At 37.5% G+C, this 13712-nt stretch overlaps 1 protein-coding gene across 3 annotated transcripts in view; it reads left to right on the forward strand.

The window, feature by feature from the left end:
• PRKG1 (protein kinase, cGMP-dependent, type I) overlaps nucleotides 1-13712 on the forward strand; it is a 1420729-nt gene that overhangs the window by 1175587 nt on the left and 231430 nt on the right. For all 3 annotated transcript variants that reach the window (XM_010832219.1, XM_010832218.1, XM_010832220.1), the window contains one exon: nucleotides 5310-5404. In XM_010832219.1, the coding sequence (XP_010830521.1) occupies nucleotides 5310-5404 (95 nt within the window). The remainder of the gene's footprint in view (nucleotides 1-5309; nucleotides 5405-13712) is intronic.

Below are 13712 nucleotides of genomic sequence, written 5' to 3' on the forward strand. Positions count from 1 at the left end.
GCCACCTCATGCAAAGAGTTGACTCATTGGAAAAGACTCTGATGCTGGGAGGGATTGGGGGCAGGAGGAGAAGGGGACGACAGAGGATGAGATGACTGGATGGCATCACTGACTCGATGGATATTAGTTTGAGTGAACTCTTGGAGTTGATGATGGACAGGGAGGCCTGGCGTGCTGCAGTTCGTGGGGTCGCAAAGAGTTGGACACAACTCAGTGACTGAACTGCACTGAAGAATGTAATTAACAGAAAGTATTCAATTTGTTTAAGAAGCAAATTTTATTAAAAGACACTAGCAAAAGACCAAAATGGCTAAAACATTTGAAAGGACTAAGAATATATTGGGGAGAATTACTTTAGTAGATATAAAGACTCATTGTAAGGTTAAAGTAATGAAGCAAATGTAATCTTAATTCTATTAAGAACTAGGTAAATATGTCAGAATAGGAATAGTGAGCTCAAATAAAGACCCATGATCTATTGAAACTTGATTTGGGACAGCACTGGTAACGTAGATTCCAATACATAAAACTGGATCACAGTGTACAGAAAAGTCAATTCCAGACCTCAATGTAAAAGAGAAAAATAGGAAAAAGCAAAAGACAATGTGGAGAATATCTCTATCATGTTTGGATAGGGAAGAATTTCTTAAATGAGAATTCTAAAGCATCATCAATAAGGAATAATATGGTTAAATATGATCACATTTAAATTAATAAGTTTGGTGTGAAGCATCATAAACACAATAAAAAGATAAACTACAGTCTTATGAATCAATAAAAATGGCAATCAGTTCAATAGAAAAATCAGCAAAAATCATAATCAGATACATCACAAAAAATACTAATGGCCCATAGGATAATAAAAGCAACAAGTGTTGATGACAGCTTAGTACAAAATGAACTTTCATTCACTGATGGTAGAAATGCATTAATAAGTTGTTTTGACTTCTTTGTACCAAGACTAGTTAATACCTAGTGAAAGAGAAGATGCATGTACTTTATAACCATGTTCTTCATTCATTAAGTAGTGATCCTAGTGAAACACTTACCCATGGCTACCACGAGACATGCAAAAATATTCATGAGTAATGTTAATAGCGCAAAACTCAAATATAACAACATAAACCTGGAAAAACTCATATATAAGAATTAATAAATTATATAATATTCATATAATGGCATACTATACAAACAGGAAATAAACTATATCCACATATATTAACATGGATGAATTGGATAAGTCAAATGGAATGCTGGTCAAAAGAAACAAGTTGAAACATATGGGTGGCATGATATTTATATTAAGTTTAAAACCAAGTAAACATATGGTATTTGTGCATGGAATGAGGTGCATGTGAGTACATGCACAGACGTTCATTAAATTAGAAGTACCAGAAAGAGAATCATGAACATAAGTTTCACCAGAGATGTTTTGTGGGAGGGGGTAGGCATATAGTGAATGGGATTCTAATTCATTACTGTGTTGCACAGAAGATTCAGTTGTCAGTCAGACTCATGGGAGTCATAGATCTTACCCAACTGAATTTAACTAATGACTCAAGGGATGCAGGCAAACCAAGCTCAGAAGAAGTTTCTTTCCTTGTATATGCCCTAGATGATCAGATATACCTCTTAAAAGTGTTTTGTTTTTGTTTGTTTGTTTTTTACATTAGGGAATACTTTTTTGGTATAATAGGACCAGTTTTTGAGCAATATGTGCTGAACATTGCTTGAAAAGGGAGTTGCTTTGATTTGGGGACTCCTCATTTTTATATTGTATTAATCACACAGGTAGGAAAATGTTTACTTAACCCTATTCTCCAGCTGGGTCTGCCCCCACATATCTTTGATTTCCATATTTCTTTACAACAAACATTGTTTTGCTTATAAAACCTGCTGAATCTGTACAAATACATTTTTTTGTTGTTGTTTTTGAGTTGTTTTTCGTTATACATGTTGGTTGAATACATTGATATTATTGTATTCATGCTTTATTCTGTATTCATTCTTCAATGAATAAAAGATTTTGGATTTTGAGTTTAAATTTATGTGTCCCATTTAAAGTATCTAATTTCTATTTTGATTCCTAATTTTAAAATTTTATACATAATTTTTAAAATGCTCCAAAATTTTAAATTATAAGACTTTGCATGTGTTTTATAGAAAAATTAATATATAGGTAAGTAAAGGGATTATAAAGACATACACCTCTTGTATCTACCTGGAACTAGAAGTGATTTTGTTCTAAAAAGCACCTCATGGCAATAAGAGTATTAGTTGAGATATGGGATAATTACACTCAAAAGCATGGAATTTCTGAAATAAATGAGAGAAATGGAACAAAAGGGAAAATAAGGAAAAAAGAACCAACTTTTGGGGGCACTAACAGTTAGGATGCTCTTCATGGATGCTCTTCATTGATGTTCTCATTTAAGTAACACACAGCAAAAACACATCCAAATGAGATAACTCTCTCATTTGTGGGGCAAGGTGGTTCAGATAGACTAAAGATCTCTAAAGCTCCCTAACTAGTTCCCTTCTACAGTTTTGTGGACCAAACCACAAGTACTTTGTAATTTAGGTAAAAAGACTACGTATACGGATCAAGATTAGAAAGCTATCTCTGTATAATATAACTTTTTCTGCCTTGGATTGTTTTGTTTTATTTTGTTTTTAATAATTAAAGATGCAAATGTTCATAACTGGTGTCTGCAAACATTTAGAATTATTCACTATGTATATGGGCTTCCCTGGTGGCTCATATGGTAAAGAATCCCCCTGCAATGCGGGAGACCTCAGTTCCATCCCTGGGTTGGGAAGATCCCCTGGAGGAGGGCATGGCAGCCCATTCCAGTATTCTTACCTGGAGAATCCCCATGGACAGAGGAGCTACCTGGCAGGCTACAGTCCATGCGGTTGCAAAGAGCCAGACATGACTGAGCGAATAAGCACACAGCACAGCACACGAATACAAAGAAAAACTACGGAAACTACAACTTTTAAACTTTTATTCTTGCTCTTTGAGATGCTTATTTTTTCACATATATTAACTATAGGAGATAGATTTTTCTCATATTTATCATAGAAGCAAAAAGTGGTTTATTCTGTAAGTGAACCATTTTTTATGTCTCTAGCATTTCAGTAACATGTTGTGTGTGTGTGTGTGTGTGTGTGGCTGCACTGGGTCTTTATCGCTGTGCATAGGCTATCTCTAGTTATGGTGAGCAGGAACTTATGCATTGCAGGTGGGACATTCTCTAGTTGGAGGGCACATGCTTCTCATTGCGGTGGCTTTTCTTGCTGCAGAGCAGGGCCTCTACGGTACACAGGCTCAGCAGTTTTGGCGCTGGGGCTTAGCTGCCTTGCAGCATATGGGATCTTCTTGGATCAGGGATAGAACCATGTCCCGTGCATTGGTAGGCAGATTCTTAACCACTGGACCACCAGGGGAATCCTCAGTTAACATGTTTTTAAAGAACATTTCAAAACTCACTGAAATTTCTCCATGGCTTGCATAAGTCTGCCAATTTGAATTTATAATTGTTCGTGTTACCCAAATGTTAATATACAGTTATAGGTATTCTTATATCTAATTTGAATTAATGAGCTTAACTTATATTACACTTTATTTCATGACTTATTTTTACAGCCAGGAGGATTGACAGAAATAATTTTTCTGAGTTGTTTCATTGTGAAGAGCAAACTGAGATTCAGAAATGAAGCAATATATCAATGTTTGTCAAACACTAACCTTTTGAAATGCAGATTTACAAAACCCATTCATTCAGAACCTCAGGAATAAGAGTCAAGTGAGTTCGGTAACCTTTATTTTAAACAAGACCACCACCCTCCAACACACACAGATACACACACATAGAAGTTTGAGAACCACTAGGCTAGTTTATTTCCATTTACATCCATGACATCCTCATTAGTATGCAAATGAATATCTCTCTGATACAGCTTAGTGGTAAGTGTTAAAAACCACATTCCCATGGTTTTGAAACACCTTGTGGAGGAGTAATCAAATGGATCAGTGGAGAATAATAATTGAATTCCCTCCACCTTGCATAGACCTTCTTAATACTTTTAAAAATTCTGGTCTTTGACATCCAATCTCTAAATTCAAAAACTTGAAGCATAGTATTTTTAAATGTGTTTAAGTGTCTGGCATTGTCTCAAGAAATTAGTTTTTCTACTTCATTACATTTTTCAGGAAGGGGAATTTTAACCTTTCTAGACGACACATAGTCAGTATTGTGAATATTTGTAAGAGCTTTAGAGGGAAGTGAATTAACACAAAAGTACAATTGACTGCATTTATGTCTTCATTCATGCAACAAATACACTTGCTTCCCAAGTCCTATATGGGTAGAGAAATCTTGTTATGATAGTAATGCAGCTTTTCTGTTCATGTAATTTACTGTTTTTTATTGAGTGCTTACTATAAATTATAGAGAATGCCAAGAAATACTCATTTCTTTGATGAGCATACTGTTTATTATGGTAAAATAAAGACATATATGTCATTTTTATATCTTCAAAAAAGAAATCTTACTGAATGAAACATAGATCATGAGGATGATAGAAAGGTAGAGACCTGCAGGAAGTCTTTATGAAAATGTAAGTGGCCTTTGAATGCAGGTTTTGAATGAATCCTAATGAAGGATTCTTCTTAGCAAAGAGATAAGCATATCCTAGAGAAACTGAGATGTACATGTAAAGGTGTATGTTAAAAAAAAGCCAAAAAATTGAGACAGTATAAATGTACATCTGCAAGGCAACTGATAAATAAATACGGGATGAAAGAAGACAGTGAAACATTAAAATGAATGAACTAGATTTATACATATAGCAGCATGGTATGAAAAATTAAAATGTTAAGAGAAAAGTGTAAGTTGCAGAATGATCCATACTGTATTATGCCATTCATATATTTTAAAAACACATGCATATAAACACGGATAAAAGACTGAAGGAGCACTCATTAAATTCATGGGAATTTAATGCTTCATGGGAAGTTGGAAATGGGAATAGAGAAGAAGATTTGAGTGAAATTCAAATTTCTGAATAATTTATTATTTCTGGACAAAAGCTTCAAAGTATAACAAAATATTTGGGGGTTATTTCTTGGAGTGCATGGGAATTTGTGATACTATTCTTTGTCCCCTCTAGTGATAATGTACTTTTTCTCTTCATACAAATAAGTTTAAAAAGATAAGAAATGAAGTGAACATCATTAACTGGTGTTTATTTGATCATCCAGTATGTATGCAGTGCATATAGGCTTTCATTGTTTCTCTTTCTAGGTTAATGTCACTCGTGAAGACTCGCCCAATGAAGATCCAGTCTTTCTTAGAACTTTAGGAAAAGGAGATTGGTTTGGAGAGAAAGCCTTGCAGGGGTAAGTAGATTACATGTTACAGAGTTTTTGGTTGAAGGCTACATAAATGTATTACATATTGAACTTCTAGCATAATGGGTATTTAGTTCTTATTCACCATCAGACACAGACCCTTGATGATCCAATTTTATCCATTTCCAGCTGAACTTAGAATCTGTTTGGGTAGGCTTTGGAATTGATGGTTAATTTATGTAATAAACTATTTTATTTCATTTGATTTGGTAACAACTCTCCTCAATTGTAACCTCTATAAAGACTTTAAGGATTGGGAGAAGTCTCTGAAAAGCCTATTATGTATGACGGTTTTACTTGGAATCATATAGGAAGATGACTGGTTGAGAATTTTTAAATCCCTAAACCTGACTGTACAGACAATACATCAGAAGGCAGTGAAGCCTTCTACGGTTCACCTCTGGGGTTCTGGGTGGTGGTTATCATCTCTGGCTGTGGTAGTGGAGGCAGAGGAGGAGTTGCAAGGGAAGGTAATGAATATTCACATTCACTGTGGATGGGCTTGAAAGGCTGGACTCATAAAGGTGTGACTGCAGGGTCACTGAAATTCTACTTGTAAACTCAACAGCAAGCATTTGGAATGTCTTCCCATATACACCTGAAAAAACCCAGTTGACTTTGTACCATGCATCTCACAGAATGCATGACAAGAAGACAAATACCTACCAATGTTTCCCAGTAAGTAGCACATCTCAATTAAATGTCTATTTATCTACCTATCTATGAGACTTTTCAAATTACATCAACCACTTGAATAACTAATAAGCAATAAACATTTATTTTGGTATCAAATTCCAGATACAGGTGTGACTAAAGAGATAGCAATAGGACAATTTCTAAAATATTTGGAACAGTCAGGTTTGCTTCCATTTCAAATTATGCCTTTGTTTAAGAGACTGCATTATAAATTTTGCTAAAAAGTATTCAGGAGTTTTTATTTTTAAAACCCCAATCAGTTGGCAGGTTTTACTTTCTCTCTTACCGGTTCACAGCTACAGAACTGAAACAGATCCTGATAAGTCATCTTACTCAGGGCACATTACCTTATGAAAATTAAGAATTAAATGCATTTGATTTTGTTTTTTCTTTACTGAGACCGTTTGAGCCCTATTTGATGAACAGGTACTTGCCATTAGATATTTCCAATGGCAAAGTTGAAAGAAATACCATATTCAATGTGAATATACAAAGGAAGGCAACAGGTATCCTCATCCTAGTATAAACTGAAAAAAAAATACCATTTGTACTCTAATCTTGCTTTCTCTTGATTATTATTATATATAGAGGATTTTCAAGAATAATATTACCTGATTTCATTGGTCCAGGATTAAATGCCTCTGTGGAAAATGTCCATCTCAAGCACAGGCAAAGCAATAGAAGCATTCCAATCATTTCTGATTGAGATAACAAGTGAAACACCAGAAAATAAACATAACTGATTATTGACAGATTTTCTCTTGTAATTTATTGTCAGTGAATTTTGGTGCAAACTAAAGAAAGTTTTAGACTGAAAACACCTTTCCAGAATGTGTCTCAAGAAGTGAACTTGGGGATACGGTTTACGGAAAAGTTACGAAACTTTGCTCTGATATCAAAATTTAAGTTAATGGTAGTCCATCTAGGGGGCTCCAAAATCACTGCAGATAGTAACTGCAGCCATGAAATTAAAAGATACTTGCTCCTTGGAAAAAAATCTATGACCAATCTAGACAGCATATTAAAACGCAGAGACATTACTTTGCCAACAAGGTCCATCTAGTCAAAGCTACGGTTTTTCCAGTAGTCATGTATGGGTGTGAGAGTTGGACTATAAAGAAAGCTGAGTGCCAAAGAATTGATGCTTTTGAACTGTGGTGTTGGAGAAGACTCTTGAGAGTCCCTTGGACTGCAAGGAGATCCAACCAGTCTATCCTAAAGGAAATCGGTCCTGAATATTCATTGGAAGGAGTGATGTGGAAGCTGAAACTCCAATACTTTGGCCATCTGATATGAAGAACTGACTCATTGGAAAAGACCCTGATGCTGGGGAAGATTGAAGGCAGGAAGAGAAGGGGATGACAGAGGATGAAATGGTTGGATGGCATCTCTGACTCGATGGAGATGAGTTTGAGTAAGCTCTGGGAGTTGGTGATGTATAGGGAAGCCTGGCGTGCTGCAGTCCATGGGGTCGCAAAGGGTCAGACAGGACTGAGCGACTGAACTGACTGACTGATTCCATCTAGATGGAATTCATTCTAGCATGTGATTGTTCTTGTGAACTGTCTGGTGCCAAATCTGTCTCTGCACATATTCAGTCCTCTCCACTGGCCATCTCAATTACCCGACTCCATCATTTCCCATTACAACTACCCTCCAGCCTACCTTCAACACTTTTTTTATGCCCTTTACTCTCATTTTCTCACCACTCAACCTGGCTTTATCTGCCTTCTCTACTTATGTCCTCTTAAATGTCAGGAATGTGCTACTTATATCTTAGAATGATTTTTCTTTTCTATCTTCCTTTACTCAGCCATACTTCACTGCTCAGCCATACTTTCACACTGTTGACCACCCCCTCCTTCTTTGGAATTCTCATCCTTTGAGATCCCTGCAATTATTAGCAAATTGTTAGCACTTTTTAGAATTTCTCATTTCATTTCCTAAAATTCACCATTGTTTTATCCTCAGTTCTCTCTATGACATACATGTTGGTATACATCCAGATCTATGTCTGCTTTCAGTTCAGTTCAGTCACTCAGTCGTGTCCGACTCTCTGTGTCCCCATGAATTGCAACACGCCAGGCCTCCCTGTCCATCACCAACTCCCGGAGTTCACTCAGACTCACGTCCATCGAGTCAGTGATGCCATCCAGCCATCTCATCCTCTGTCGTCTCCTTCTCCTCCTGCCCCTAATCCCTCCCAGCATCAGGGTCTTTTCCAATGAGTCAACTCTTCGCATGAGGTGGCCAAAGTACTGGAGTTTCAGCTTTAGCATCATTCCTTCCAAAGAACACCCAGGGCTGATCTCCTTCACAATGGACTGTTTGGATCTCCTTGCAGTCCAAGGGACTCTCAAGAGTCTTCTCCAACACAGTTCAAAAGCATCAATTCTTCGGCTCTCAGCTTTCTTCACAGTCCAACTCTCACATCCATACATGACCACAGGAAAAACCATAGCCTTGACTAGACGGACCTTTGTTGGCAAAGTAATGTCTTTGCTTTTCAATATGCTATCTAGGTTGGTCATAACTTTCCTTCCAAGGAGTAAGTGTCTTTTAATTTCATGACTGCTTAAGACTGCCTAATTTCTTAATGAAAAGAAATCCTAAATGCTTATATTCTTATTTGAGCTCAGTATCTGACACTTTTCAACTCAATGTATATTTGTTGAATGAACGAATGAGTGATTGAACAAATGAAGCTCCCTAATGATGTTCAGTCTTGCAATCCTTTCTGAAGCTGATCACTTTCATGACTTGTCTTCAATTGATCACTTTCATGACTTGAATTAATTTGATGGTGGATAAGGGCTTATCTACCAGGTGCTTCCCTGGTGGCCCAGATGGTAAAGAATCTGCCTGCTATGCAGGAGACTCAGGTTTGATCCCTGGGTCAGGAAGATCCCCTAGAGAAGGGAGTAGCTACCACTCCAACATTCTGGCCCGGAGAATTCCATGGACAGAGAAGCCTGGTGGGCTACAGTCCATGGGGTCAGAAAGAGTCGAATGCAACTAACACTTTCACTTTGTCCCAGCCCTGGTGACTTAGATGGTAAAGAATCTGCCCACAGTGCAGGAGACCCGGGTTCGATCCCTGGGCAGGGAAGATTCCCTGGTGTAGTAAATGGCAGTCCACTCCAGTATTCTTGCCTGGAGATTTCTGTGGACAGATGAGCCTGGTGGGCTACAGTCCATGGGTCTGGCAAAGAGTCAGACATGACTGAGCAACTACCACTAACAAGAGTTTATCAACTCACTTGACTATAGATGGCAGGCTGGTAATATATTATAAAGGAATAAAAATAAGGTGAGTAAAACCAGTGCAAACTAGAAACCCTTATACAATGAGGGGAGCAATTACTGAGCTCCAGCTCATTGCTGTTTTTTTTGTTGTTGTTGTTTGTACTTTTTAAGGAAAAAAACATAAAAAAATGGATTCTGAAAAAGATATGTCATTTTATAACTTAAAAAATAGCTCTGCTATCAAACAGAACATTTCTGCAAATGGTTTGACCTGTGAGTTGCCATTTTGTGACTTCTGTCAATCAGATATGCCTCTTTAAAGTTCGGTAACTAGATTCCAGTGAAGGAAGCCTATTAGTTTTACCCTTGTTATTTCCTTGTTTTGATTATTTTTTGACATTTTAATGTTTTGATGTTCTAGTTACTAACCTAGTTTTCCTTGTATGTCTGTGTTCTTTTTTGATCTTTTCTTTGAATTTCAATGTTTCACACAAGAAATTCTGACTTTTCACAAATCAGATTGATTTGTTTCACTTGTTTCCCTGCAAATAACTTAAAAAGTTGTGTAACTTTAGGATATAAAGTCTTTTGAGCAGCTGTGTATATATCCTTTTGAGTAATACCTATGCTTCTTTGGAAACCTTATGATTTTTATCCATGGAAGACAAATTTTATAGTTAGCGTTCTCTATGTTGGTGTAACATGGCATTTCAGATTTTCATTTACTCACAAATAAATTTTGTGTGTACTAGGAATTTTTGTTTTATTTTAGTGAGGATGTTCCAAGGATCAGTATTGACAAATTGGTAATATTGAAATTAATTCTTGACCATTCTTTTAAAATTTAAGAGTGCCAAATTCTAGTATTGGGGCTTCCCAGGTGGTGCTAGTAGTGAAGAACCCACCTGCCAGTGCAGGAGACATGAGAGATGTGGATTCAGTCCCTGGGTCGGGAAGATCCCCTGCAGGAGGGCGTGGCAACCCACTCTAGTATTCTTGCCTGGAGAATCCCATGGACAGAGAAGCCTGATGGACTGCAGTCTATGAGGTCGCAAAGAGTCAGACACGAATGAGGCAACTCAGCAGCAGCAACAGCAATATTAGATTGATTAAACACACACAGTATATAGTTGAATGACAGAGCTGAAATGTAACCTCAGTAACCCAACTCCAGAACCCTACTATGATACGGTAGTTCTCTCTCTAGAATTAACAAGCTTCATTTCTTTTTGGGTGGAGAACAGTAGTCATAAATCTAGCTATCCTTAGTCGACATTATTGACATTCACTAACCAATAGAATCTCATTTCTAGAAAAATTTGGTTTACTTATTGCTTTCCCTTTTTTTTTTTTTTTTGGTCGACATAAAGTGAATTGTTCAAGTGTAGCTTGGATTAAGCATTATTTTTTTTGCTATGATAATGGTTTTTCTACACCAGAGGGCAAAATGTTTTACTCTTTTCAGAAGTACTTCTTTATGTACATGAAAACTAAAATTGTGTTTAGGGGAATTTACTTCAGGTATAGTCCAATAAGTCAATCCCTCTACACTCTGACATATCATTGCTTTAGGATCTCTACCTGACTTAAAATCATGTAGAATTCACACTGGCATCAGATGATGTCAAATTCTAAGCCAAATACACACTTTGCATATGTAGTAATGGGAAATATATAAGCCCTAGTTGAACCTGAGAGAGAAAGATTTATCGCCTACTTGCCCCATCCCTCTCATCCTGCCCCATCCCTCTCATCCTGCCCCTTCCCCTAACACTTGAGTCTTGAGCACAGCATATGCTTATGAGTTCCAGGTCAAATGTCAGACTGCCTTGGTTGGGATCCACTCTGTCCTTTGAGTCCCTGAGAGGTTCTCTTTTGATCTTATGTGGAGATGATGATAATGCCTAATTTTGTGGGTTGTTGCGAGGAATAATCAAGTGGATATTTATAAAGTATTAAAGTGAATACTTAGAATTTAGATTAGTGCTCAAAAATATTAGCTATCATCACCACCACCACTATCATCGTTACTTTTTATCATCAGCATTGCTCTTCCCAAGAATGTTGTGCTACTTCTTGACTCAAGTTTAGAACACTTGGTAGAATTGGCATAAGCATTAGATTTTGAATCATCCACTCACTGAGCAAGCCAGTTAATCTCTCTGGGTCTGAATTTGTAAACTGAGCCAGTTGAAGTAGATGGTGCCTAAGTTTCCTTAGGTCACAGCTTCTGATTCTCTTGAGATTTGGCCTCTTCAACTGGAACAGACCCTTGGCTGCCAAATGCAGCCATGGGCTGCTCTGTTAAATGGTGATATTTGATAGCAGACCTCTGTCAGCAAGACTCCTCCCTCCAGGAACTATCCCAGCTATTGTTTATCATTCTGAACACCTAGGTCACATTGCCAGGCCCTTCCTTGTTAATACAAAAAAGAATAAACCTTTTCTCCACATCACCTCCAGCATTTATTGTTTGTAGATTTTGTAATGATGGCCATTCTGAGGGGGACGAGGTGATACCTCATTGCAGTTTTGATTTGCATTTCTCTAATAATGAGCGATGTTGACCATCTTTTCATGTGTTTGTTGGCCATCTGTATGTATTCTTTGGAGAAATGTCTGTTTAGGTCTTCTGCCCATTTTTTTTGATTTAGTAGTTTATATTTTTGGTATTGAGATGCATGAGCTGCTTGTGTATTTGGAAATCAATCCTTTGTCTCTTGTTTCATTTGCAATTATTTTCTCCCATTCTGAGGGTTTTGTTTTATAGAGAACAAACTTGTGGACACAGTCGGGGAAGGAGCGGGTGGGACAAATTGAGAGAATAGCATGGAAACACATATGTTATCATATGTAAAATAGATAGCAAGTGGGAATTTGCTGTGTGACACAGGGAGCTCAGCCCAGTGCTCTGGGACAACCTAGAGGGGTGTGATGGGGTGGGAGGTGGGAGGGAGGTTACAAGGGAGGGGACATATGTATACCTATGGTTGACTTTTGTTGATGTATGGCAGAAGCCAACACAATATTGTAAAGTAATTATCCTACAATTAAATTTTTAGAAAATGAATAAACCAAGCCAGTTTAACAGACATTAGTATTAGAAGTTATCTAACATTTCTTAATCTGCTTTTTAAAAAATTAATAAAATAATAATACAAATTATAACAAATTTTGGACACAACATTTTAATATTTTGCAGTATCTGAATCTGATTATTATTTATTTATTTGGAAATGAAATACTAAATATACCATTCAAGCCTCTTTTGTATCTTCCCCCAGTACTGTCCTTCCCTGATCCTATCCCTGTACCATGAAGATAGAATAGAAAGAATTTAGATTTTTCAGTTGCAAGGTTTGGGTTTCTGTTTCTCTCAAGGAAAACCTTTTTTGAGGCTTACCTGTAACAACACACAGAGTTGTATCTAAAACTTGTGTTTTGTGTGAAGAAATATTCCAGGACTTTATAGGGCTCCATCTCAGCTGCGGTCTTGATTGGGTCATAGCAGGACTCCTTCCCCTGCCCCTCATGAGCTCTTCTGCCAAAGTTCCAGCTCATTTCTCTAACCATAGGATTCTTCTCTCGATGTCCTGCACCCGAGACTTTTAGGGTTTTCCTTTTCTTTACTTCTTTGTCTTTTGTGTGGTAAGGATTATGATTAACATGTGAAAATTTAGTGAAAATTACTTTTTGAAGATTATAATGGATTATCTATGAAAAATGTAATGGAATGTCTAGTGGGTTTTTTTCCTGTTGTCCTGGATTTGTGGCTAAATGGTCCAAAGCTAAAAAACTATCAGTACTTAGGGCCAGCTGCATTCAGCACAACTGATTGGGAGGAGCCAGAATTGCTTTTCTTAGTACTCCTTCATCCGTAAGATGAAACAAGGAGGGATATCTGAGTTTGGCTTGTTGGGAAGAGCAGTGGCCTCAAAGGAACTAGTTCCCTCAGTTCTCTGGTCTCAGCTTTCTTCATTGCTGAGGATTTACAGATTAAACAGGAAATTAGAGAGCATGCTCAATGATACTGTGGGAGAATCCCAAAGTGTCATATCATTCTTGTTATATCTCCATCCCCAAGCTTTTTCCTGAACTCTGAACCCACAATAGACTTGGAGTTAGACATGTCTATGGGCACATCTACTTAGACATCTCTTATTTACTGTAGATGCTCAATCCAGTTCAGTCGCTCAGTCGTGTCTGCCTCTTTGCAACCCCATGAACCGCAGCTGGCCAGGCCTCCCTGTCCATCACCAACTCCCGGAGTCCACCCAAACCCATGTCCATCGAGTTGGTGATGCCATCCAGCCATCTCATCCTCTATTGTCCCCTTCTCCTCCTGCCCCCAATC

This window comes from Bison bison, unplaced genomic scaffold (assembly GCF_000754665.1).
Source record: "Bison bison bison isolate TAMUID 2011002044 unplaced genomic scaffold, Bison_UMD1.0 scf7180017860456, whole genome shotgun sequence".
Lineage (NCBI taxonomy): Eukaryota > Metazoa > Chordata > Mammalia > Artiodactyla > Bovidae > Bison > Bison bison.